Source organism: Bombus affinis, chromosome 15 (assembly GCF_024516045.1).
Source record: "Bombus affinis isolate iyBomAffi1 chromosome 15, iyBomAffi1.2, whole genome shotgun sequence".
Classification (NCBI taxonomy): domain Eukaryota; kingdom Metazoa; phylum Arthropoda; class Insecta; order Hymenoptera; family Apidae; genus Bombus; species Bombus affinis.
In genome coordinates, this window is record NC_066358.1 from 8,283,666 (window position 1) to 8,310,212 (window position 26,547).

The 26,547-nt window shown below is 31.7% G+C and overlaps 4 protein-coding genes and 1 long non-coding RNA gene across 11 annotated transcripts; 3 read left to right on the top strand and 2 right to left on the bottom strand.

Moving 5' to 3' along the window:
• The first annotated feature begins 59 nt into the window (after positions 1-59).
• On the top strand, positions 60-1,799 carry LOC126924697 (uncharacterized). Of its 3 annotated transcripts, none has more exons than XM_050739468.1 (5): positions 60-643; positions 713-885; positions 973-1,222; positions 1,318-1,444; positions 1,508-1,799. In XM_050739468.1, the coding sequence occupies exons 1-5, from the start codon at positions 299-301 to the stop codon at positions 1,717-1,719; spliced, it is 1,107 nt and encodes a 368-aa protein (XP_050595425.1). In that variant the 5' UTR covers positions 60-298; the 3' UTR covers positions 1,720-1,799. The 3 variants fall into 3 exon arrangements, with proteins under 3 accessions (XP_050595425.1, XP_050595427.1, XP_050595428.1); XM_050739470.1 differs by having other exon boundaries at positions 973-1,174; XM_050739471.1 differs by having other exon boundaries at positions 973-1,174; positions 1,321-1,444.
• On the top strand, positions 1,558-6,482 carry LOC126924667 (uncharacterized). 3 transcript variants are annotated; one of them, XM_050739380.1, is made up of 6 exons: positions 1,558-1,662; positions 2,651-3,141; positions 3,220-3,477; positions 3,594-4,553; positions 4,652-4,789; positions 4,859-6,482. In XM_050739380.1, the coding sequence occupies exons 2-6, from the start codon at positions 2,742-2,744 to the stop codon at positions 5,761-5,763; spliced, it is 2,661 nt and encodes an 886-aa protein (XP_050595337.1). In that variant the 5' UTR covers positions 1,558-1,662; positions 2,651-2,741; the 3' UTR covers positions 5,764-6,482. The 3 variants fall into 3 exon arrangements, with proteins under 3 accessions (XP_050595337.1, XP_050595338.1, XP_050595339.1); XM_050739381.1 differs by lacking the exon at positions 1,558-1,662 and having other exon boundaries at positions 2,477-3,141; positions 3,223-3,477; XM_050739382.1 differs by lacking the exon at positions 1,558-1,662 and having other exon boundaries at positions 2,477-3,141; positions 3,235-3,477.
• A 494-nt stretch (positions 6,483-6,976) lies between these two features.
• Positions 6,977-10,956, bottom strand: LOC126924705 (trimeric intracellular cation channel type 1B.1). Its single transcript, XM_050739494.1, has 8 exons — positions 10,614-10,956; positions 9,168-9,324; positions 8,846-8,941; positions 8,679-8,767; positions 8,518-8,605; positions 8,322-8,442; positions 8,071-8,228; positions 6,977-7,947 (listed from the first exon to the last, which is right to left on the bottom strand). Exons 1-7 carry the CDS (start codon positions 10,732-10,734, stop codon positions 8,073-8,075), a joined length of 828 nt encoding a protein of 275 aa, XP_050595451.1. The 5' UTR covers positions 10,735-10,956; the 3' UTR covers positions 6,977-7,947; positions 8,071-8,072.
• A 971-nt stretch (positions 10,957-11,927) lies between these two features.
• On the top strand, positions 11,928-18,608 carry LOC126924668 (endoplasmic reticulum metallopeptidase 1-like). Of its 2 annotated transcripts, XM_050739385.1 has the most exons (16): positions 11,928-12,069; positions 12,497-12,663; positions 12,874-13,000; positions 13,075-13,621; positions 13,703-13,830; positions 13,912-14,043; positions 14,116-14,236; positions 14,312-14,617; positions 14,693-14,926; positions 15,002-15,178; positions 15,251-15,435; positions 15,521-15,676; positions 15,752-15,957; positions 16,044-16,156; positions 16,225-16,400; positions 16,471-18,608. In XM_050739385.1, the coding sequence occupies exons 3-16, from the start codon at positions 12,998-13,000 to the stop codon at positions 16,633-16,635; spliced, it is 2,649 nt and encodes an 882-aa protein (XP_050595342.1). In that variant the 5' UTR covers positions 11,928-12,069; positions 12,497-12,663; positions 12,874-12,997; the 3' UTR covers positions 16,636-18,608. The 2 variants fall into 2 exon arrangements, with proteins under 2 accessions (XP_050595342.1, XP_050595340.1); XM_050739383.1 differs by lacking the exon at positions 11,928-12,069 and having other exon boundaries at positions 12,191-12,663; positions 12,849-13,000.
• LOC126924722 (uncharacterized) lies at positions 18,473-26,546 on the bottom strand. 2 transcript variants are annotated; one of them, XR_007713632.1, is made up of 5 exons: positions 25,809-26,546; positions 24,933-25,163; positions 23,925-24,204; positions 23,721-23,868; positions 18,473-23,209 (listed from the first exon to the last, which is right to left on the bottom strand). It is a non-coding gene; the product is annotated as an uncharacterized LOC126924722 (long non-coding RNA). The 2 variants fall into 2 exon arrangements; XR_007713633.1 differs by lacking the exon at positions 24,933-25,163.
• Between the last annotated feature and the right edge of the window lies 1 nt (position 26,547).

A 26,547-nucleotide genomic window follows, 5' to 3' on the forward strand; every position in this document is an offset into this window, starting at 1 on the left:
ATACATTTACGTAAGAAAATCAATAGCTAAACAGATTATATACTTCATGTATTCTTTCATTTTTTTTTCATGTATATTTTTCTAAATTCTAGTAACTTTTTGAATCTTACGTATGTATGATGTATAATCCGAACGTAATTCATTCATTGCATTTTTTCAGCATACAAATTTTTGCTACGAATTTTAATATAAGCTCAAGATATGTACATATAGCTTTTATGATATGTAAATAATGGCATCTATCCAAGTGGGGGATTAAATAACCTGATTATGCTACAAATGATCGAAGCAATTTATCATGCCAATTGCATGGACCGATAGTCTAACGTTGAGATTAGTAATTTTTTACAGTAAACATGAATGTCTAAGAAATCCTTTTCATCCGGATTATAAGAACAAGCGATGTCGTTATAAAGCTTACAAAGAAATTGTGGATTCTATGGATGTTTGCTGTTTAACAGTTTATGATTGTATCAAAAGAATTACCTGTGTAAAGGCCCAATACTGTTATGAGCTATCTAAAATCAGTGCTGCAATTTCCTGTGAGAAGTTTTATAGACCAATAGCGAACTGGTTTCCAATAATCCATGAACTGTTTTTTCCATTTATACCAACTTACAATTGTACAAGTGATTGCTGCAAGGTACATATCAACTTAAAACAAAATACATTGTACAAATTTTATTTATTTATTATAACAATTTTGTTATAGATTTGCAGTGATAAAACAGGCACACACGAAAGTTATGACTATAAAGAAACACAGGAGCAGTCGACACGTCCAGTCCCTGCGGAACCAAGAGCATTAAGCACAGATTGTGGTTGTCCATATGAAACTTGTTATTGTGACAAATCGAATATAGCTAAACCTCATACTCGTCTTAGGTAATTTATTTCATTTACATAGTGTTAATACATCACTGATTAATATTAGTGTACATAATAAAATATATTAAAACATGGTCCACTTAGGAAAGCAGAAAAACCACCTTCCTTCCTGGCAGAAGAAAAGGGTGTAACTACTTCGCAAACCACAGCAAGAGATTGCAAATATTACTTGCACCAGCAGAAAGTATCTCAAATCGATGTGGGGAGTAATATCAGAAGTATCAGAACTGAGCACGCGACTCAATCTGAACTTTCTTATTTCAAAACCGCATGTACAGCTTGTCAAGTGTGTATGGAAAATGAAGTACCTTTTAACTTGATGAAAAAAGATCTAGTAAATAGATTCTCGTCCTTAGTTCAATCAACGAAAATAAATGTAAAGTTTGTCGAAAGTTATAAGTAACATTAAATGTACGAAATAATTTTCAGAAGGAGACAGACATTAGTTACACAGATTGTGCTCCACCAGTGAAAGACATTAAAGGAAGAACGAAAACTGACGAGTTTGACATGTTCGGCAAGAGTGTTGCGTTTCAGTTGCGAAATATAAGTTTCGGTGAATATTGATAGCGTAATATATTACAAAGATAATTATTAAGGTAAAATTATTTGTCTTCAGAAATTGCTGTTAAATTGGAGAAACGAATACAAGATATAATTGCACAAGAACGTCTGGATCATATGAAACTGAAATATTTGGATTGCTGTACAGCTTCTAGTTGTAGCGAATGTGCAGTTTTGCGCAAGGAAATGGTTTGCAGCTGCGGCCTTCCGGTAATCATGATCAAGGCAGATTCTTCCTGCGATCTCGATTGCAAGCAACGAATATAATGTTTACGAATTGTCTGTATTTGTTTAGTACTTAGAAAAAAATTTTATCAAAGATATAATATATGAAATATGATTCTATATGTTGGTTCTGGTATTAATATATAGTATCGTAGCGAAACAAAATTAATAAAATAACGTAGAGTGATTTAACAAATGCTTCCGTTCGATGTATCGCGCGATCAAATTCAGTCGCGTTCTCTAACTGAAGCTGATTTTATCTTGTGGATAATCGTAAAATTATAAACGTATAAGAAATCGCAAATACTATTTTCATAGAGACACTGTATTAAAATACTGTTGATAAATTCTTCGTATTATAAAATGTCGTCGAAATGGAACGAGAGATTAGTAATCAGTTTTTTAAAAGCGTACAAGCAATATCCATGCCTCTGGAACCCTTATCACAGACATTACTATAACTGCTATGAGAAGAACATGGCATTGCAAAGAATTATCAACGATCTCTGCATACCCGGCTTTACCGTAACTGATTATTTGCACCAAATCAAGAGCATAAGAGAAAAGTAATGTACGATCGGAATTTTTGGTAATGAATATTGTGAAAGAGATAAGAGAGAAAATAAAAAACATCATGAACGAATGTAATTTCTTTTTAAAATGATTATTTTGCGTTTGATGATCGGAATTCACAGTATTGAATGGAGAAGAATATACAGCCTTCTTCATTTACTGTAGTATTATGACCTTCATGTCATCTTAAATACAAAAAAATTAAGTTTAGTCTAATTTTTTAAACATCGAAGCAAATATTAAAAATGAATACGAAATGTTCTCTATACAAAGCATTAAACAAATTTTTATCTTAAAAATATTTAACAAACTATGTTATTGATTGATTTTAGAGATGATTACTTTTTAACATCAATGGTTACAAAACTATTTATGAAAACAATGACTTTCATTGGCACAGATATAAATTGGAACAAACACGAACGATCCAAAGTCTACAATCTCAGAAACAATATAAATCACCATTCTCCTGGTATAACGTAGTAGCAGGCATGCTGGCGAAGGTGATTGATGATGAAGAAAGGCAGAGCGGTCAACTTCATGAACAAGAAATGACTTCTGCTGTTAGATCCTTGAGCAGTGATAGTATAAAAACTTCACAGGAAAGAAAAAGAGTGGGCCTAGAAGCAAAATTTGTGAAAATTCACTCATGTAATAATGCCACCAGCGGTCGGATGATTTCAAAGAGGAGCAAATCGCAGGAAAAACTATCTTGTCTGGATGGGAAATGTAATTCAACAGGGGAAACGATAACAAAAGAAAAAAGGGAGAAAAGAGTAAAATATGTTCCTTGTCCATCCTTTAAACCAAAGAAAAATGATTCGAGGGATCATGAAATAGATGAACTTTTGTACTACAAACCCACCAGAGATGTAGAATCTCAAGAGATAGGTAAAAAATTTGTTCGAAAAATAACTTTGAAAAGAAATATGATAGAATACTAATAGTATAATTTTTTCTAACTTTAAGAAGAATATCTTCCAGCTATTCCAAATACTTCCATGGATACCAGATTTAACCGTGATTTTCCTTTAACGAAAGAAAACGGTAACAGTTATGAATCACCATTCTTAAAATGTCCACTGTGTGGCTGGGAAGATGTGAAACATGAGCAAATTGATTGTAACAAAAACGAGAGAAGAAATTATATTTCTTGTTCGGAATACAATAAAAATCTTTCTGATGGATACAGTCTGTGTGCCGGATGTGACAGAGTCACGCGTGATAGTATGTAAAAAATCAATTTTTATTATAGAGAAATATCTGTTTGAAATTTGGATGAAATGCTAAAATTTGGATGTATGTGCAGATACCAACTTAAATTTATTGTCTATTTTATTCAGATTTACCTTTTCGATCCATGGGAATTACTGATCTATCAGAATATTTAAAAAAGTATGTGAACAACTCCGAGGATTTGGAATTTCTACAGACATTATCAAGACATGCATCTTTTGCATCTTTGATAACAAGACATCCATCTATTGTAACTTTAATAACAGGACTCTCTGCAAAGGCATCAATTACTTCTACCATGAAACCTATTCAAATTACGAAGAAATATGCTCAGACAGAAATAGAACAAAGCGAAGATCCAAAAAGGGTTTTAAAAAGTAATATTCCAGCATCCATATCAGTTCAAACGCAAGTTCTACATGTGGACCCTGTAGTAACAGGTAAATTACAGTTGGGTACCGTAGAAGCTTCTACCCAACTAATTCTGCCAGATCCGGATAAACATTCAAAACCAATTGAATTCGTACCAAAAGATGTTTGTCGAGATACGAAGAAGGAACAAGGTACAGAATCAGAACCACTTGCAATTGAAACGCGATTTTCTATTGGAAGGAAAAAACGTGAAATAGGTGTCAATGCAATGGATTCTTTTGACAAAGCAGTGCAAAATACAGTTTGTATATCAATTCAAACTACAAATGAAATTGACCAAAAAGGAAAAGAGCAAGATAAATATTACAAGACTGATACGATAGAGATGAAGGAAGTAGCAATAAATGTGGTAGATCAAACTTCGAAAGGAATACAGAGTAGCATCTGTGTATCACGAGGAAATTTAGCCTACCGTATGTCTTTTGAAAAGATGGTAGAATTTGGTACTACGATGTCCTTGCATCAAGTGCGTAGCGTCGGCTGCGTGACAGCGGAAAAGATCAAAGAATTCAAATCGAATTTCGTACAATGCGTTTCTAAAGAAAAATTTCCTTTGGCTCGATCTAAGTCTGATGATTCTGTGAAACGTTGTGCTCGTCGAGATACGGAATTGAAACATTTTGTGGAAAAAGGAAGTAAGCATTTTAATTGGTACTGCTTTGCAGCTTAGCAAAATATAATGCAATACTATGCATATAAAACACTAATTTTACAAAATTGTTTTAATTGATAGCACAAGAATTGGAGGATTCATGTACAACAGATACGTGTCCATTGAATATACTACATCTCAGTAGAGACCCCACCATGCTCTCAGTTTTACAACAACTTCTGCAGAAAATATTATTTATACATGAACAAAAAATGCAAGGTATAAAATTAAACAGATCCTTATAAATTTATATATCCATTTTTATAATTTAACGAGGTTTAATTTCAGACAAATATAAATATCGCCTAAAAGAAAATTGTTTCATCGACATGGACAAAATGGTGACAGCAATCAAAGAATATATAATGATGCTAGAGCCAAGTGTTATCAGAGATGATGTGAAAGAATTTCATGAGAAGGCTGACAAAAAGTCATCTTTGACAGAAGTTCGAAGACGACCAAGTTTGAAGGAAATTGGCACGTTTACCATATGTAATAATAAATTAACCATGACTGAAGAAGATATTTTCGAATTAATATTGCAATCCACATTCACGAAAATGGATAAAAGACAAGGAACCATGGAAGACGGTATATTGCTATTAGAGAAAATGAAGAGGAAATATCCAATGATAGACAAAGAAGTTTGTACTCATTTGAATTGTAAAGATGTTGGTATCAGTGGATCGTTGATGCAGCTGTGCAATCGCGACATAGAAGTTCAAGGTGATACTCGATTGTTCAAGGACTCTGTATGTGTCGCAAAGTATGAAGATATAACAGAAAGAATAAGCGTGGGTACCCAGAAACGAGATCCGATACTAGTTCGAGTGATCAAGTGCAATGAAAGTCAGGCGATAGTAAGGTCGGATAAAGAAACGTTAACTATGAAAAAGGACGTACATTTTGAAAAGAAATGTATAAGCAAACGTGTAGAAACATGCGGTCGACCGACTTGCATTCCGTCCACTGTTTGTAAAATAACAAACGAAGCCAATTTAAAATCTACTCTTCGTAAAGAGCGCGAAAATGAAATGATCGATAGTTATGATATATGCGATATAAATTGTAAAGGAAAAATATCTTATGACTGGACTGATGTAACAAATGATGTACTTTCAAATGTTACTAATTCGAAAATTCCGATATGCATGAGACCACTACAAAAATATACATACGCTAGAAGCAAATAATCAAACATTAGGATTAATATAACGTATAAAATACATAAATAAATCTTCTAATAAAAAGATATGGAAGTTTATTTGGGAAATAAGTATGATCTTAAAATGATTGATCTCATATTAACTTTTCCTTTTGGATATTGTTATATTTCTTAAATCTATTATTGTATCATTTTTTATTCTTTAAAATTGTATCTTTAAAAATATCTTCTTTATATCAGCATATAGAAACAGTTGTTACTACAATTGAAGATCGTTTTACACGCAGTCATTGAATTGAATTTTGATTGTTCTTTGTTAAAAAAAAATTGCACTAAATTGCTATATATGATCTTGTTCTGTTATAAACTACTACATTGAACGTTCTTTATTTTGTAAGTGAAGTCCATTCGTAATAGTGACTTGGTTGAAAAATGGATTTCTGACTCCATTTATTTCAAGAAAATTTTTAATGTTACCCAAAATCTCTATCCTTTATTAAATGCTGGCACAATATCTGACGAAATGGAAGGGAAAATAAATGATTTCTGGACGAAAAAATGGAAAGATCATTGCCAGCATCTGCACTATTTATTTAAACGTTATCGTGTGTGATTAGACAAAGAAATAAATATTCAAGATATTTTAACTAAGGGAGAGAGTAAGGAAAATACTAACAAAGATTTGATAAATAGACTTTTACTTACCTCGGATCATCTAATAAAGGATTAAGTTTTAGGAACACTGTACATTATGTGTATTTTTTTATCTTTGTCCTAAATGCTTATTCGAATACTGTACTATGGAATGTGAAAACGTGGACTACAAATGCGCGAATGTGGACTGCGAACGTGGACTGCGAACGTGGATTGCGAACATGGGCTGCGAACGTAGTCTGCGAACGCGCGTATCTGATCTGCGAACGTGGCGAATATGATTTGCAAACGTAGCTAGCGAATTTTGATTTTTGTCCCAATTTCTCGTTCAAATATCGCATTGTATTGCACCTCGGAAAACTGTTATTAAACAATTGCCGTTTGTTAATCGTATTGGGTTATCGACTAGAATTTGTCAACCCTTATTTGTTATAAATTATGACAAGCAATGGTATATTTTTCATGTTTTTCTACAATAGGAGATACATAATAAGGGCTCAGAGGGCTTGGGTTGGGAAGCAATCTTGTTGCCTCTAAACCCTTGCGTATTTAAAAGGTTGGAAAGACGATAAGTCGACAGAAGGATATAGAAGAACAAACTTCATTTTATTACATGAAAATGTATAACGTTCTGTCAATTGGAATATTATATGAAAATTATGTTATTTAATTTCCATAGCAAATTATATTCACATCGTTGAGTCCAAGGCAAACGCTTGATACATGTGTGTATGGTAGGTAAGTATCAATTGTCAGTATCAATCTAATTATAATAAAATAGTATAAAAGAGTTATAATTTTCCTCGTTGATATATTTACGTCATGTATAGATGATTTCATTTGTTATCCGTTTTATTATCAGAAATCTTATTGTTCTAATATGCATTAAAATTATCTTAACGCTTAAATTCGATAACCTGAGTATATTTCTTCGTGATAAATATCGTACGACAGATTGATAATTATTCATTCACACAAAATACATATACCAAAATTAGGATATTTTGAATTGAACATTACTAACAATATGTCTCAATATGCACTTAAAAATTGCACTTCACTCTATAAAATGACTTACCAACAATTTTTTTCTAATTCAATCGTTAAAACATTGTGTGAAATCCTGTATATATAGATTATTAAAAAATCAACAACAAATTTTTTTAGCCTTCGCGTAAAGATTTTATCGATTTTAAGTACAATTCTCTTATATTTTATAAAACATAACGAATTTACTTGTTACATAATGTTATTCATATAAAATTGTCTAATTAATTATGGAGAGGCAATTATGTTGGCAAGTTGTTGTCAACAGAGATAATACTGTTGGTATTCATAACGGTGGAAGCCATACTCTCCAATATATCACTTGTCATTATTAAAATATGTATACTAATAAATTATTGTACTTCCAATATTTAATGATTTGTTCATGATCATGCATCGCATCGTTAACATGCGAGTATGGCCTGACTAGTTTAAATTGATTCCATGCATTGATTTTTAGCATATCAATGCTAATATATTAACGTTCATATTGGGAGAATTTTATGCGTACCTATCGAAAAAGAAAAAAGAAGAAATAAATATTATACATCGCAAACTCGAAAATTAAATTACATAGCAGTAAAATTATATGTACGTAGCGTTATCTAATATTATGTAAATGAAGTTTACAAACATTTAGTCCTTTCTCTTGGCATCCGCTTTCTCATCTTTAGCTTGGCCTCGTCCCAACAATTTGGCTAACCAATCGCAAATTCCTCCGAGGAACAACGCAGAGAATAGATTTTCGAAAGGTACGAACGGATCATGAATTCCAAGCAAAATGGATGATAGCTGAAATAATATTAATAACAATTAGCACTTAGTAACAAACAAGATTAGCAATGATTAGCTTTCATTTAAGAAGGAGTACAAAATTCCTGTTACCTTGAAATACACGAAGAAAATAACGATACCAAAGTAAACTAACGCATGAGGAGCCGAAATGAGATCAGTCTTTTTATCAAGGACGAAAATAATGGATGCAACCATTGATGCTTTCGTAGGGCTAAAAAGTAAAATATTACGTATTACTCATTTCAGTTTTAATTTATAAAAAAATAGAAAGAAGATGTAAATGTACAAGCTAGGTTGCATAAATTCCATAGCAGTTGGAGTCCATACTCCTCGTATAAGGCGTTCAAAAAGTTTTGTAAAGCCTGCACCATTTCCTAAAATAAATTAAATAAATTAATTTTGTATTTCAATAACTTTTACTTTTACTTTTCAGATATTAAAAGTTACCTTTGAGTGTTCCAATTAACACCATGATAAGATATGCATTTGGGTAAAGTTTTCCTGCATGAGATACTCCATCATATACCTTTTTACACCTGTAAGTTATGGCAAAATAATATAAACATAACAGAATAAGTTAAAAAACAAATATCTGTTTATTATTATGTACTCACCTATATATTTCCTTCATAGTAGCACATACTATCTTTACTGGTAAAAACTTGGCAATTTTATATCCAATATCAAATGGTGTATAAAATATCATATACCTGTGCAATAATTAAATAATAATATACCTTACTAAATGTTATGGGAAATGTCATATTATTGGTTTTGTAAACAATTGTGTTTGAACTTTGGTACAAAATGCAAGTACAACAAAGACACAATTGATCTGAAACTTGGAATCTAGCTTGAAGTTAAGGAAAGATATTCATTAAAGAATTCATTAAATTATTAATAGAGATTTATAGTTTTTAATTTAATGGTACTGACCAAACAATAGTTGCTACTACCACTTGTGGTGTATTTTTCAAAGGTGCAATAATCGGCTCTCCTAAAAGACCATTGCATAGCATACCACTTGCAAACACTACCAACATTGTTGAAAGCCAACATGAAAGAGGATGTTTCCGAGAAAATGCTTGAGCACCTATTCAATAGAATTGTGATAGTATGAAGTTATAAAAAATAATTAAAATTATAGTTGAGACAGTCTGATAAACTAATGGTACAACATTTTTCAAAGATTTTTAAATATTTATTAATTAGTAACATGTAAAGAAACATTTAATTTAATTTAATTTAGAAAGACACATCCAAGATATGATAAATTTTCTGTTTTCTAATACACCATGAAATATCAAAGGGGCATGTCCTTTCAAGTAGGTCACTTGGAATCCTTACAAGTATATTATATTACATGTATTCGTGCAGGTATAGTGTCAGTCTACTATAAACATGAAAATAATGTTTTTTGGTATATTTTTAACACTCTGATAAGTATAAAATTAAATTACACAAAAGTTTATTTAAAAAAATATGAAAATAATTAAGAAATATATTTCACAATAAAATTTATTTTTCATATGATTTTAGATACCATAACTACTACCAAGGAATATAAAAGGTACAGAAATTCTTTGAGTCATTGTTCAAAGATTGCTGCTTCATGGTTCATTGCATAAGAAAGTCATTGATACAAAAAATTTTGCTACTATATCTGGGAACATTCTTACACAATAAGCTTTCATATATTTAGGAAATATTTACAATACAATTATTTATTTTCCATATTTATTTATGATAAGGTATTTGCATAATTTTAAGAAACACAAAAAATTATAAGAAATCAAAATTGAGGCCAAAGATTTGAAAAAACTTGGCGTGCCCACAAGGGTATATACTGAAATAGATTAGCTAGGTAAATTCAGTGAATGTCATAAAATAGGATTATTCTGATTATGCCACATACCATGTGAGAATAATTTTTCTTCTCTTTGAACATTTTTTATACATTTGTTTTGGACAATATTATTAAAAGAGGAAGTTGTATTAATGTTCTTATTCTTTTTTTATAATATTAATAATATCAAATATGTTTAGTAACAAAATTGTATTTTTATGTCAAAGAAATTAATAATTCTATAGCATTAAGCTTACAGAAAGATAATAAGACTTTACTTTAACACTTAGAATAAAATAATCCAATTGTTATGAATAAAAAAAATCTCTTAGCTTAAGTATTATTAAATGAGATTAAAGGAGAGCTAATTTATTAATAATAAAATAGGTAAAAAATAATATAATAAATAAAGCGGGAAGTGAGTTAAACAAGAATAATGAAGAAAAATGGTTGGGAGCGAAACACAATCTTAGAAATGGTATAAGCTGGTTCTGAGCAGATTAAATTTAGAATTGGTCGGGTAGGCTTGGGCTTACCGGATCCCAAATCTTCTCTGACGTGTAAAGCACAGAGTACACTGTGTGCGATATCAAAGTACGGGAACATTTTCAATTTAATGACCTGATTGGCCATGTCCAGGAATGCTTCGGGATCCATTTTCAATCGATTTTGCAGTCGCTTCAGGGATAAACTTTTCGTTCACGTAAAACTGTGTCTATCGGCGTTCAACAATCCTCGAGTTTGAAACAAAGTCACAAGCGCCCGCGAACGACGCTAGCTATGCGCCGTCTGCTAGACTTGGTCGTCTGCTAGACTTGATCGTCTGCTAGTTATGGAATCGGTCCCTACCATTAGAACCTTATCGTCGAACGAACAAATTTCATGGTCTCTTTAAAACTCCTTCCTACAGATGGCAGTAAACGATTGCATTTGTATCTATTTTTTTTATCACATCTGGCTTTTGAATGAATTTTAATCCTTCATAATGGTTGGGTTAAATACGTGACACGTTAAATACAACTTCAGATTTAGACTCTCACACGTTTAAGTGAAACATTTTGAAAAATTTCATTAAAATATTTTCAGATATTCAATTTAATCTCTTATTAATATTTTTACTATTCTTCATGTTTGTACTCTTAAACATATTTACTTATCAAATCTTATACTTTAGTTATGAATGTGGACTATATAAGAGTAACAGTAAAATTAAAATTACAAAATTAGATGTTATAAAAGATTATAGTATTTATAAGTTATAGTAAGTATAGTATTTATAGTATTTAAAAGTTACAAAATACAGTAACAAAAATCAGTATTTAACGAGAGCTACTAATTTTTAAACGAATTTTATGTATAGCGACAATTTTCAGCTTAAATGTATAACAGCTCCAATAATTTTTATAAATTATCAAATTTAAATAAATTATCGCAATCTATGTTATGTTCTTATCTTCCTTGTGTAGACAAAATTCGTACCTTTCGCCTTTTTCTGATTTAGCTATATTTATATTCAGTGAAAAACAATGAATGCTTTTAAAATTTCGTTATGTTAACCAATTTCACTAATTCCTTCTTTTTTATCATCTACTTTCTATTTTTAAACTTTAAAATATCCAAGTAAATTGAAAATAAATTATTTGCAACTTCGTAATCGGTGATGAGATGATTAACATCTGTTAATATACAAGAAAGACTTCTCAGAACTGATGACTGATATTGTGAACATATCTGTCCGAATATTTATGTTTTACGAAGCATTTTAAAGTATACGCTACGTGAAAGTATTTCATATATATATATATATATACAAAAGCGTAGAATAATGAACAAAGCATGACAGTAGTTCATGGAAGAGTCTGCATCATCTACGAATCGAAGAGACTCTTGTAAATATACAATGTTGTAGTAGCAGCAGAGTCAATTCTTTCCAAAACAGCAAACGTACTGTATTAATTTGCAATCGAAGATTAACCGAGCATATTACCCTTAGTAAGACGATTTTTGCATTTCATACATACATACACACACGCACACACACACACACAACATATATATACATACGTTCTTTGTTTCGAAAGTTATTGTATAATTATGTAACATTGCAATTTTCTTTTTACATAACTGAGTAATATCAAAAGTAAAAGTTGTGCACGCGATGGAGATACAGCATCTTTCATTCATAAAAATGCAATACTCCGCTACTTTATTTGAGTGTTTTATTGCTCTTTGGGACGTCCTTTCTAGATTTAGAATTTTATCATGATAGATAGATACTCTGTTTTCGCTAACTTTTCCGCAATGCTATATTCAGATATATATAGGCCCGATACTCGTGTTAGCAAGTATTGAGTAACTTACCTAACGAGCACTTACACAATCTTTATACAAAAAATATGATATGGCTATCTAATCGCAGTGGCACATGAATACGCGTGGCTGTAACATATATAAAAAATATGTTTTAACGGGGATTAAATTGGCTGATAATGGTCCACGATAGACCAACGTGGAATTATGAAAAAACGGACCTGAACTAACTGACGAGTTGCGACGTTTTAATCAGAAATACAGGCACAACGATAGGTAGGGATGATTCTTATTTCAGTACTGCATTTATTATAATAATTTTGCATGTAAAATCATAACAGTAATACTGTTATTTAAAATTGTTACGGAGAATACGATTATCACGTTTGATTGAAGTAATAAAAAGAAACGTTAATAAAATTCTGCGTGTTTTCTGTTTGTTTCATACGAAATATTAAAAGACATCAGAAATTTTATTTGTACTAGACGCACTTCGTTACTTGGTCAATGTGTCGAACGGAGTTGAACGTCGAACACCGTAGCCTTTTGTCTCTGATCAAATTTTAATTCAAAGGTTTAATTATTTTTCAAAGTGCCTTAAACACAGACAATGGTAAGATTATCTTTGTTCCTTTTGATTAGTATGTTTTTCATTTTCTTCTTTGCACTGATAATGCTACCTTTCAGAGAGACGGAGTCAGATTGCGTCAACATATCTCTAAAAGAACTACTAGTGATGTGGTATACCAGGATAAGGTTTCTTCAAAAAAGAAAGAAGTACTGCCAAATGAAACTCAACATTTACTCTTTCTGTTTACCTTCTATCTTTTCGTATCCATCATCATTATCACGTTTGAGAAGAAATTACCTGAGCCATTAATGACAGATAAAGAAGGTCTATATCCAGGAAGATTTATAGCAGAAAGAGCACATAATCATCTTCTAAATATCACATATATTGGGCCACGAATTGTTGGAAGTTACGAGAACGAAGTGTTAGCAATTAAATATTTAACAAACATTATCAATAATATAATCAAAGATGCCAATGAGAACCATAAGATTCTAGTCAATGTAACCAAGCATAGTGGAGCTTTTCCTTTAAAATTTCTGGATGGAATGACTAATGTATACAGAAATGTACAAAATGTCATTGTTAAGATTGGTCCTCATAGACCTACCAAAAGTAGTTTATTAATAAATTGTCATTTTGATACGTTCCCAGAAAGTCCTGGTAATAATTAATGGAAACACCCATGCTCACTTAACTTAATGATTATTAATGATTAAATGTTAATATAGCTTTCTATTTTAGGTGGTTCTGACGATGGAGCTGGTTGTGCTGTGATGTTAGAAATTTTACGTGTGATTTCTCATAGTCCAAAGTTGTTTAAGCATAATGTTATATTTTTGTTTAATGGTGCTGAAGAGAACTTATTACAGGTACATTAATTGTGTCTAATATTGATAACACATTAAATTTATTTTATTTTTTGAAAGGTACTAATTGCTTAAATTATATAGGCTTCTCATGGTTTTATAACGCAACACCCTTGGGCTAAGGAGGTCAAAGCTTTTATAAATTTAGAAGCTTGTGGTGCAGGCGGTCGTGAATTATTATTTCAGGCTGGACCTGATAGCTCCTGGATGCTTCAGGTACTGTTGAATAATGAGTTAACACATTTTTATTATTATAGATATTATAATGTATGTTTATTTCTTTTGTAGATATATGCTAAATCTGTTCCTTATCCCTATGCATCATCCTTAGCTCAAGAAATATTTGAAAGCGGTATTGTACCTGGAGATACTGATTTTCGAATATTCAGAGACTTTGGGAACGTTTCTGGTATTTATTCTACACTATCTATTTTAATGTTATACATTTACTTTTAGAAAGAATACTATTTTTAAAAATTCTTAGGTCTTGATTTTGCTTGGGCAACCAATGGTTATGTGTACCATACTAAGTTTGATAATATTCATCAAATACCATTGGGGTCTTTACAAAGGACTGGAGATAACATACTTGCTTTATTACAAGGGATAGTATTAGATAATTATTTATCCGAGGTACCACCTCAAGATCACACAGGAAATCCTGTGTTCTTTGACTTTTTAGGTACATTTGTAATCAGATGGCCGCAGTATGCGTCAAGTACAATTAATATTATTAGTATAGTTGCCGGTATATATTCAATATATCTAAACATGCAAAATGCTCGGCGAGGTATCTATACAATATTAAATTAAATTTATTACTATAGAATAACAAATATAATTAAATGTTTTTATTTTTATTTAGATGTAAAAAAATCAGTATATTTAAAGCATTTACTATTATGTACCGGAGCAATAATCGTTTCATGGTTAGTATCTATACTTTCATGTACATTAATCGCCCTCATTCTTACTAAACTTGGGAAAGTTATGAGTTGGTATGCAAGACCAGCATGGTTGTTTTTCTTATATGTGGTCCCAACTATCTTTGTGTCAATGACGTTTTTCTTATTTATTGGGTCACGTCAAAAGAAGGCAAGTTTATAGTAACATACAACAATGCTTTACTGTATAAATTGTTAACTGATATTTTGACTTGATATTTTATAGGAAGTTAAATCTGCATGGATCTTATATCAAATATACTGTGATTCGTATTCTATAATATGGATGTCTGTTCTCTTCTATTGTGTTATATTGGAGATACGATCTGGTTTTATACCATTACATTGGGTTGTATTCCCGACTCTTGGAAATATACTCCGATGTAATTTCTTTAACAAGTGGAGAGGTATAATCTTAATATTGTGGAGCAATAATATGATGAAATTAAATATATTAATTTAATTGGTTTTACATGTAGGTTGGAAATGGTTGCTTTATTATTTAATGACAATGTGTCTACCTTATATACAATCGTTCTACTTAGTAATTGGAGCTCTGTATCTTTTTATACCCATAATGGGACGATCTGGTAGCAGTATAAATTCAGAAGTTGTTATGGCTAATATGTTATGCATTCTCTTTTCCTTATTACTCAGTTTCACGGTAAATTATTGAAATTATTATTAAAACAATAGCGTTAGGAAAAGTCTATAAGGACATAATTTAATAACTACTATTTTATGTTTAGTTGCCATTTGTACTTTTAATAAAAAATGCAGAGAGAATCCTGAGTGTGTTAGTGGGAATATTTTTAATAACTATAGGTGTATTAATTTTGACTCCACTTGGTTTTCCTTATAGTGGTGATTTGTCATCATTGGCACCAGAACGATTTATGATTGCGGTATTGAATGAAATTTTTACAATTCTGTTACTTGGAAAGTAATTGTATAATATTAAATAAATATTCAATTTATAGCACACACAAAGACAATATTACGACGTAAATGGTAATTTGCGGTACACTGGAACAGGATATTGGATAGCTGATTTAGACATGAATAGTCCACATAGTGTGGAAAGTATGGTACCTGAAATAGGTGCCGTAACATCAACAATAAAAGATTGTGAAAAAGAATTATATTGTGGCCTACCGTATTTTATGCCTGTTACGACATTTTTATGGTACTTGTTTAATATTAAATTTTTAAGGTTTTTGACACATTGAAAAATTTAATTAAATACATATTTAATATACAAATTTTTTACAGGAAAACAAGCTGGATTCCAGGTCCTGCACCATTGATTAATGTACCAACAAAACTTGAACTCATTTCAAAGTCGATAAAACAGAATATTGTCAGTTTTACCTTCAATGTCACAGGTAACTTCTTTGTAATTATATAAATTATTAAATAATAATTAAACATTTAATTCGAAATATACTTTCAGGTCCTGATCATATAAGTATAATTTTATCTCCATATAAAGGTGTTCACTTAGGAAAATGGTCTATTTTGGAAGGAAAGCCGTTAGAAGGACCTAAATGGAATGATAGAGAAACATACTTTATTTATTATTCTTGTGCGTCCGATTGTGTTCCTTTCACATTTTCTCTTGAATTGAATGTATGTAGAACATACTTATGATATCTATTTTACTAACGACGTTTACAATATACATGTATTTTTTATATAGGTAAATAGTATGCCCAAAACTCCATGTTTATCAATAGCATTAGGTGGCCACTTTTTACATGGTGAACACCAAACATCTTTAAGATTTAAACGATTCTTGGCACAATTTCCATCTTGGACGGTCGTCACTCCATGGACAGCTACGTATACTTCTTGGCAATTTTAATATCACGTAGAACTGATTGTTCTACTGCACATCTCTATCAAATGCAATTTTGTGAAAACAGCTAAAAACAGCCTAGCGGAAACGGCATTGTACTACGTTGTATAGTTTTAGATACGTTTAAAAGATATATAATACCTAACAATGCAAATTATAAGCTTAAGGAATAGAGTAATTCTACATTATACCTGCTAATTTCTTGCAGTTGCAATATAAGAAAATACATCGATCAATATTTAGGGAGAAAAATGTTGAAGAATGGAACTTTTTTCATTCTATTTATATAAATTTTTTACTAGTACATTATCAGATCGTCAAAAAAAACTTTCGAAGTAGATCTAAGATAAGGTAGAATGATACGAGGATTTGAAACATTTCGATTTCTTTAATTGTAGTATTCGTAGGATATTATAATAGCATATCAACCGTATGCCTTAGGATCACAGCTATATTTAATTTTTAAATGCTAGAAAAATAACAACCTTAATCTGTAAAAGCAGATAGTGGACCGAAAAAGATAGATATATTGCGAAGTTATCACCATATGATGATTATCTTTTTATTGCGATCTTCAGGTTAAGAATATTGTTGATTAAAACCACATGACCATATGCATTTTACGATCCTGTGTGAACAGTTTAGAAGCACAAATGCAATAATCTGCTTTATTATATATACACCGTACTAAGATATCTTTAGATTTTATTTAATGTACATTTAATCTATAACATTTATACTTTCCCACCATCGAATTTTATAGTTATTACATATGTCTTTATATACTAATTTTTTTGACGTCTTGTTGAGACATTTGTGTTATTATAAATGTTTGTAATGAGAAGTATATCGAACTTACTCGATGGAAGATTAGGTATATTTGTTAGGATTTAACTATGTGATTTATTAATGGGTTGTAGTTAGTTTTGGAGGAGAGACAATCCTTTTTATCATTTCGTGTTCCTTTACATTTGTTATTGAAAAGAGGTTGAATTTATTTTAATTGTTATTATGTTTTATTATTAATGTATAATAATTTGTTTTTGTATCATTAACAAATGTATGCAACAGTTGCTACAAGACATATAAATTAATTCGATTCACGTAGGATATCAAGCAGTAAACAGTTCAAGAGATTAAAACGTATATTTAATTAAGAAATATTTATTGAATTACACAGGTTCAAGTTTAATTCTAAGAAAATTATGCCAATATTAGTAGCCAACCGCGCATAGACGGAAGTAAGGTCAAAGTATTAATAGAAGTTAATACGAGAAACTTCAATATAATGATAGTACTTTTACACCAATTTAAAAGAGAAATATTAAAGTGCATGTACGTTTAGCTTGTTATAAAAACATTAGAAGATTTAATTTTTTACAAACTAACGTTTGACAATCTTGAATTCGATTTCAATACACATACATTGATTAAAAATTTTCTCAGTCAATTGGAATGTTCCAAATTTTATTCCCGTATTTCTTCTTATATTCTTTGTGATATTTCTTATGATTGACTGAATATTTAAAAAAGATATTTAAAGCGTATAATTTTCGTTACTTTAAGTAATCTTATATAATTATGTAACTTTTATTGCACAAATTATTGTCAATGATTCTACTTAATAGTATCGCACAATATTAAGCACATATGTATATATAATTTTGTTACGAGAATTTATTCAATTTACTGAGATTTTTGTTATTCGAAGTATTTGCAATATTTAGGTAATGGTTTTATTTGGTTGCCGTTGAAATAATGCAACTGGTTTGTTGCCTATTATTTCTTACTAGTCTCTGTTGTTCCCAGCTTTTTTGTTTATATCTTTTCACGAATTTATGCGTTTAAATATCCACATATTCCTACTTCTTTTTAATGTTCACCTTATAATCTTATATACGCGTTACTATTGTTATTTAGCGTTTCTCGATAAACGACTAAAGTTTAACACAAGAAAACAATAAAAGTGTTGACAATTAGATTCTCATGTTTATTACTTCTTCCCCGTTGCAACTAGATGCTACTGGTACATTTATTAAATTATAATAATATTGAAATAAACTTGTGATATCTATTGAATTTATCAGATAAAACAAGAATTGTCTAATTGTATAATTGGTAAGGAAATTTACAACGATAACGGGAAATTTCTCGTAACTGTTAGGTCATAATATTATGGAGTTAAGTACCTATCGTTACCACTGTCCATTGATCGATCGTATCAATTTCCTGTTTCCGTGATCAATGATTACGTATGCCACCCAGGTGAATTCCATTATCTGAATGGAATCACGCATTTGACACACATTTCCTCAATGTTTCAAATTCCATTTAAAATTGTTAAACTTTTAAATTTTCAAATATCCGCATGTTTAGATGAACCAATTTTTAAATTTACAAATATAAAAAATTCCTAATTCTGAACTTTTTAAATATTACACAAATTTTGGAAATTTTCAAATTTTGTTGAATCTTAAAGTTTTTAAATAATTATATTTTTGGGTTGTTACGCTTTCAAATTTTCAAAGATTTTTAATAAAAGGTTTTTAACATTTCAATTTTTAGAATTTTTGAATCTTCAAACTTGCGATTGAATTTCGTTAATCCTAAGAAATTTAGCGCGCTTCTCCACTAAGGAAATCCGCAACCTACGCGCAAATTCTAATCTGTACCCAAAAATATTTATCTTTAACGTATAAACCATTCTTTACGTTCAATTAAAAAACTATTTCAACAATTTTCCTGCACTCCCATCTACGATAAAATTCAAACCAACATCCCAATTCTCCCTTCTACAAATTCCTAACTTCCCAAAGAATCAAACATAAAAATCTAACTAATCCAACGCTAAGCAATTTTAACACCCTATATACCACATCACCTTACCCTACATTAAATCACAATCAACGCCATAAACGACCCTGAACTCTACCAAAGACCCAGCGACCTTGAAATCCTGCCACCTCCCAAAAACTTCTCCAAATTCTCAATTCTTCCCTTCTCTCGTTTTATCTTCGTTCTTTCCTCTTTCTCTGGTGGTTTCGTAAGAAACGTGTCAATATTGACGCACCGGCATCCTGTAAGACGAGACCGATTTCCTGGTCGAGGCGACACTGATCTGCAAACGGGTCGTGGTGTTCGACTCGCGAGCCACGAACCGTGAAAACGGCTCGATAATCGCGACGAGGTTCGTTGATTCGTCGCAACGTGTTACGAGCTACCTGTTACACTCGGTGATAAAATGCGGTTCTAAAGAAAGAAAAAAAAGAAGAAGGTAAAGGAAAACAACGAAGGAAAAAGAGAAGAGTTATCAGTCACGGTTTTGCGATAAGCAAAAGAGCTCGATATATTGTTCAGATAAAAAGTCTCGTCGGTGCTCGTAGCTGGTCGAAACAATGCTTTTTTCCTTCGTTCGTTGCGTCGCGCTCGTGAATCGTGGTAATTTTAATGGTAATTGCCGGTTCCGCTGGTTTTACCATCGATTCCACGGAATGTGCCAACCGATCTCGCGAGTATCGCGAATTACGAACGAGATCTATGCAAAGTGTGAGACGTTTAACGGATCTTTCAATTGACCAAGAAGCACGGTGAAATCGGTATTTTAAAGGGACTTTTTTCCGCGAAGAGCATGGCTGAGAGCAACCTTTATTGGAAGAATGGAACTTTTGGAATTATTTGTAGAAACGGAGGTAAGGTCCGAGTTGCTTACTTCCTTTTCATCGATTTTAGTTGCTCGATTAGTAAATCGTGGATTATTTTGGATTATTTATTTTGAAAGTGTAAAGAAAGTAGAACTCGTGGAATTATTCATAAAAGGGTAGGTAAAGTTTGAGATTAGTTCTTTACTTTTTTATCGTACCTCTCTAGACATTAGACTGCGGATTTCTATTCGTTTATGTGAAATTGAATGTGCAAAGATGTTGCATAAAGATGCTCGTTATAATATTCACAGATCTCTATTTAGGTACCACTTCCTCCGTAATCTTCATAAGAATCTAAGGTCTTTAGTCCGTTAGTCACTTTTTGCGCATTTAGAGACGAAAATGTTGCAGTTGAACGCTCAAATTATGTAACAGATGGAGGCATTCAACGACTGGAATAGTATTTATATGGTACATTATGGTTTGGTTATTTTGAGCGCGATATTAGTAGCTGTATGGTAGTAAGACAGTTTTGATGAACTTAAGGATGCCGGTGATAAATGTATCGAGAGCTTGCAAATTAAAGTATCGTTGATTATGAGTTGCTTGTAAAACGGTTAGGTAGAGAAGCTGCCAGCTGAAACTCGTTATCGTCTTCCTCTTAACTGGGGTTAATTGTTATCGTTAATGATCGGTATGCGTGATATAAATTATACTAAATATCCTACGTGCATTCCTTGCGCATTTATACGCATATTTGTAAAAGTTTTGAAGAGGAAGCATTCGATTATGTGTAACAAATAAATACAAGTTGGATCGGAATATTCACCTGTTCCTTTAGCGAAAGGAAAAGGAAGATTAAGAAAGTTCAAATGTTGAACCATAATTCCTTGATGTTTCCATGGTTTATAAAGTCAAAAATGTAAAAATTTCGTACCGTAATGGAGTCGTCAAAATAAATTTCGTCACGATTTTTCCTGCAGAACCTCCGATTGAACTGTGCCTGTTTGTTCTTCAATTAGCAAGCGACTGTTGGATTTTTTAGTTTCAGAGCAGGTCGACAGACTTCCTCATTTGCACGGCCTACTTCCTTCGAGATTCCTTCTTCGTTATGCCTTTCGCTTCTTTCTTTATCTAGTCGCGAGGGTGTTTCTCGAGATTTTGCGATCATATGATCGGTTAGTAGCATATCTTTCGAAATTTGTCATATTTTCTACCATCAATCTGCAGCGTCTCAAATCTCCAATATTCGTAAACAAGCGTCGTCGTTCACCTATTCTATAACAATCATAAAATGTTTAACTATAAAAATATACATACATAAAATGTAACAAGTTAAACAACCCAAACCAATGCGTTCCTTTTTTTATTTTTTTACATTGACATAAAGTAGTACAAAAGATGGTGCAACATTTAAAATATAGGATAATGGAACATAATCGTAAATCGTTTCCTTGTTCGTTTACGGTAGTTTATATTTCCGCCAGTCGACTTTTCTAAGAGGACAAAATTAGGCATCCGAATTATCCAGAACCGGATGGAAGGTATATACGCAGGCTCGTGCATACGTGCGTTCCTTTTGCTCCTTCGTGTAAGTACACGACGTTCTATGGTCTTATATATGCATCCCCGCGTACGTGATTCGCTTACTGATTAATTATTCTTCTCTTGGTTTTTTCTCCCTTCTCTACTGCCACCTTCGTCACGTAAATACCGTGACGAAGGAAGAACAGAAGAGAAACCTCGATGGGCCACGAATCACCGAACCCTACGATGACTTTCTTCGTAAACTTTCCTCCTTCTGTCTACTCAACTTTCGCATTTTTCCTTCCTTCTTTTGTTCTCGTAATTTTTTACTTTCCGTTTTCCTCTGTCGGAATTTCTATTTTAGAATTCATGAATGTCGTTAGTGAAAGCAATTCATTAATGTTAGGTGTTATTGGTTTCTTTATAGTAAGAGCTTGCTTATGTTTTCGTAATTTTCGTTTAATGTTTTCTCCAATTGAAATTTTCATTTTACAAACGAGATATATATTATTGATAGAACTTTCTCGTTAACTCCCTCGTTTCTTACTTAATTTTTCTTGTCATTATCTATTTAGTAGGATTTCAGGTTTGATATATAGATGGAGAAAAGATTGTTTCGTTTGAATCCATAAGGGATTAATTCAACTAGGATGGTTTCTGATGGAATTTGAACAATCAGAAAAGAATGACAAAATGAGATAGAAAACAGAATATGTAACTAATGTAACGTAATAATACATAGTATGAAGAAATAAAAGAACAACATAAAAATCTCAAATACTGATTATCAATACTCTTTTGAAGTTGCACTCGACGTTATATCGTATCTACATTAAATTAAAATTGACACTTTTTGTTAACTATTAATTCCATGATTATCAGAATTAGTCAATTCTAATTATGATTTTTCAGTCATCGTCCAGTTAACAAGTTAAACGATTAAAGTCAAGCAACTGCAAAGAAAGGACTGAGATTCGTGATTGAAAACGACGACATCGTTCCATCCAATTGTATACTCTAGCACGCGTTCACCTGTGCACGTTGGCACAAGTATACAACGCGGAGTATGATGTCACCGATACGAGCTTGGTATTTGGTACAGGAGAACGCGTGATTCGCATGAAAAGCTCGATACGCGAAGCGGCGGCTCTCCGTCGAACGATTTGGTCAGTCGGTTCTTCGCCATATCCGGTCACCGCGCTGGCACACGCGCGTCGTCGCCCGGTACCAAGAACCGGAAGTCACGGAGAGGTCCGAGGGATACTCCGCTCGTGATCGAGCCTGCTAACCCGTGGAACGCTTTTTATAGTTCTTCTGAGGACATTTTTATCCTTCTTAAGGGCACCTTACGCTCGCTTTTCGGGCACACTTCCGGTTGGTCACGCGGAACTTCGATTTCAGTGGCCATTCTTCTGCTCGAACGAATCTTTGTAATTTCGTAAGTTGCGTTATTTTTTGTCGGATGTTTGTTTAAAGATATATTATTGTTTGGAATGTTCGACGTGGTTTTTCAAAGACGAAGTAGCGAGGAGTATTTTTTATTTTAATTCGACGTGCAGGAATTTAGATTTTGATAATTGAAAAATCGTGATGGTTGGATTGCTTATTAAAAACTGAGTGCGAATTTTGATATATTTATATTAGAAAGAAGGAGGAGAAATCGAAAGGTGTAGAAATGTGTAGAATGTATATGAAATATGCAAAATATCAAGAGTATAACACTCGTTATGATATTTACGAAAGAAAAAATTCTCTGCATAAATTCCAGTTTAATTGTATTCATAAAAATATAAATACGAATAAATATCCGCAATCCATTAATAAAAATCTTATTAATATCGAATATACATCGCGTCCCGTCATCATAAAACCACCCGCTAAAATTCGTATTATTTTTAATTTGTAGAAAGTATAATTTTTTACTTTCCTTGAGTGCATTGATAGTTTATCTATCACAAGTGAATCTTAAATCTCATCATAGGTGTCCATCATCTTGGTATCATGAATCTTCCTCTCCAAATCAGAGCAACTGATGACGACTCTATCGGTGCAACAATTCGCAGTTTGCCTCCTAGAAAAGATTTTCATTAACGCCTTGTCGACCGGAAGGTGGTAACTCGTCAATACCAGCGATAGGGACGATCGGTAAGAACAGAAGACGGAGAGGAGGAAGACACGAATCGCACAATCGGTTCCTGACCAATGGAACAAGAAGAACGGGGAAGCTTCACCCCCTCTCGACTTTGGTCGTTCGACGTCGTCTTCGAAGTCGCGACGCCCACGCTATCAGTTATTTGGCGAGTCTCCAGCCTCGTGCAGGTGTCTCTTTCGAATAACGCGTCAACTGTACTTTCTACTGCTCATCCTCTTCATGGACTACCCAGGAGGGATAAAATCAAGATCACACCTGAAGAAAAAAAACACAATTACGGAGAATATTGTATTTTCCTTGTTTGGGAATTGGTCTCCTTGGTTATTTTGTTAAGGTAAGACTATTTTTGGTAAGTTTCGATGATTTTTAACTTGATTTTGTTTGGTTTTAATTCTATAAGGAAGAGTGTGAGTTTGTGGACATTGTGTTAGGAGATTGGAGAAGATATACTTTTTGCTTGAGATTGTTTCTGGTTAAATTAATTAATTAAATAGTATCTTAGATTTTTTTAGGACAAAATTGGAGTTTGCTGGATATTATTGTAGAAGATGGAAGAAGATATACTTTATGTTCGTGATTATTAATTTTGTAGATTGTTCTTAGTTATATGAATTAATAGTTTATAGTTAATAAAATGATAAGTAAGTAATTAGTAATTGGAGTAAATATACTTTACATTTAGGATTATTTTTAGTAAATATTTAGTAGATCGTTAATTTAAAGCTGAAACATAATATGGAGAGGCATACAAAATATCAAAGTACAGCATTCATAATAATCAGTAGGTTTTCTTTCTTAAATTTTCTTCATAAAAGCATGCAGCGTTTAGTAATCTACACACACACATACACACAGGATTAAGATTTTCATATTTTCTAATCTTTTATTATATATTTGATAATATATAATTTAATCTTTATTAATTTTTTATTAGAATATTCAAATTTTAAAGTAGTTATAGGAAAAAGAAAGAGGTCACTCACAACCAAATTCCTTAGATAATATAGTGTTCTGTGATTGAGTGTTCTGTTTAAATCTTTGTGTTCAACGAGGAGAATGTATCCACAATATTAACTGGGCGCCTCGAAGGCAAGATGTCGGCATAGCTGATGCTTTTCAAAATTCGGCTGTGTCACATCCAGCCAGCCGAACGTCCAGACATCAACGCAAATTTCAACCATCAGGAGGATTAAGAAATCATCGTGTCTTCACTCCTAATTTTAACAACAACCATTTAATATATCTCAAACGACAACTAAACACATAAAGATACATGGGAAATATCTTTAAAAATATCTAGAAAATGTCTAATACTATTGAAGATTTGAAAAAATGATTGAAAGTATTTAAAAGATATCTGACATCACTGAGAATTTTATAAAATTCATCTTTAAAAACGTTGTACTATATTTTTATTTAATTGATTATTCTTAATTTTAAATATGCTCTAAAAAGTATATGTTCGTTATTTTAAGCTTTAAATTATACTTTAATCTTTTTTATACCAATTAAATAAAAATAACATGCGTTCTATTGGCCTGGTAATAAAGTATATTTCTGGTAATAAGTATAGAATGAGTTGAGATTCACTTATCGAGGTCAATGGATGTCGAGAGTGAATCAAATTAACGATATAAATTTTGATAAATTTGCAGCGAAGTCATATGCGATACACGTAGATTGTTTTTGACCGAACTTCTACCGGATGCGATGCCGTCTCCAATGGAAAGCGTTGTAACGTGCTGTGCACGCTAATTAATGCGTTAGAAGGACTATTCTTTCGACGTGTTGAACCTGAAGTGTTCAGTAAAACCCTAAACGAAAGGATACTTAAAAAAAAATCGAGAGAAAGGAAATACCTCTCAAGGTTTGTTTTTCCATCGCCACGAGGCTATAAATTGTTTTACGTTCTCTTGTTTTTAACTGAAACAAAGATAATTATTTTATTGTTATCTCAGTATTTTTGGTTATTTTTTGTAGTTATTATTTATAGTAATTCTAACGATAAATTTGTAGATTATTAGGGCTTATCAGCAAACGAAGATTTGAGGCTAATTAAACAGCAATTGAAATCATTACTTTCCCAACTGAAAAAAAAATAATTATAATTATAATAAAATTTCTGACAATTTTATCGGTTTCATGTAAATTGTATAAAATATATAAAAAATAAATTAAATAAGGATATAATTCCTCATAATTACAGCAAGAATATAACAAAATGGAATATTTTCTAATGAAATTGCAAATTAAATTATTTGAAACTGAACCTTGTTAATTTTATAAATTATAATGTATTAAAATTAATCGATAATTGCTTAAATTAGGCATTATTTTAAAATCACAGTTAATAAACATAGTTAATACGCATTTTGAAAATTGATAATATTGCGTAGTTTAAACTATAAAGTAAATAAAACAATATTTGCGAATTGCGTAAATAATAAATATATGCAAGATAGAGCCGATCTGACACAATAAATTTAATTGCAATAAATCGTGCATCAAATGCACTTTTTCTGTATCTATTCCTTTACCCGCCAGATGTCAGAATGATACAAAAAGAGAAAACGTGCTTGCGTGGTAGAATGCGCGAGT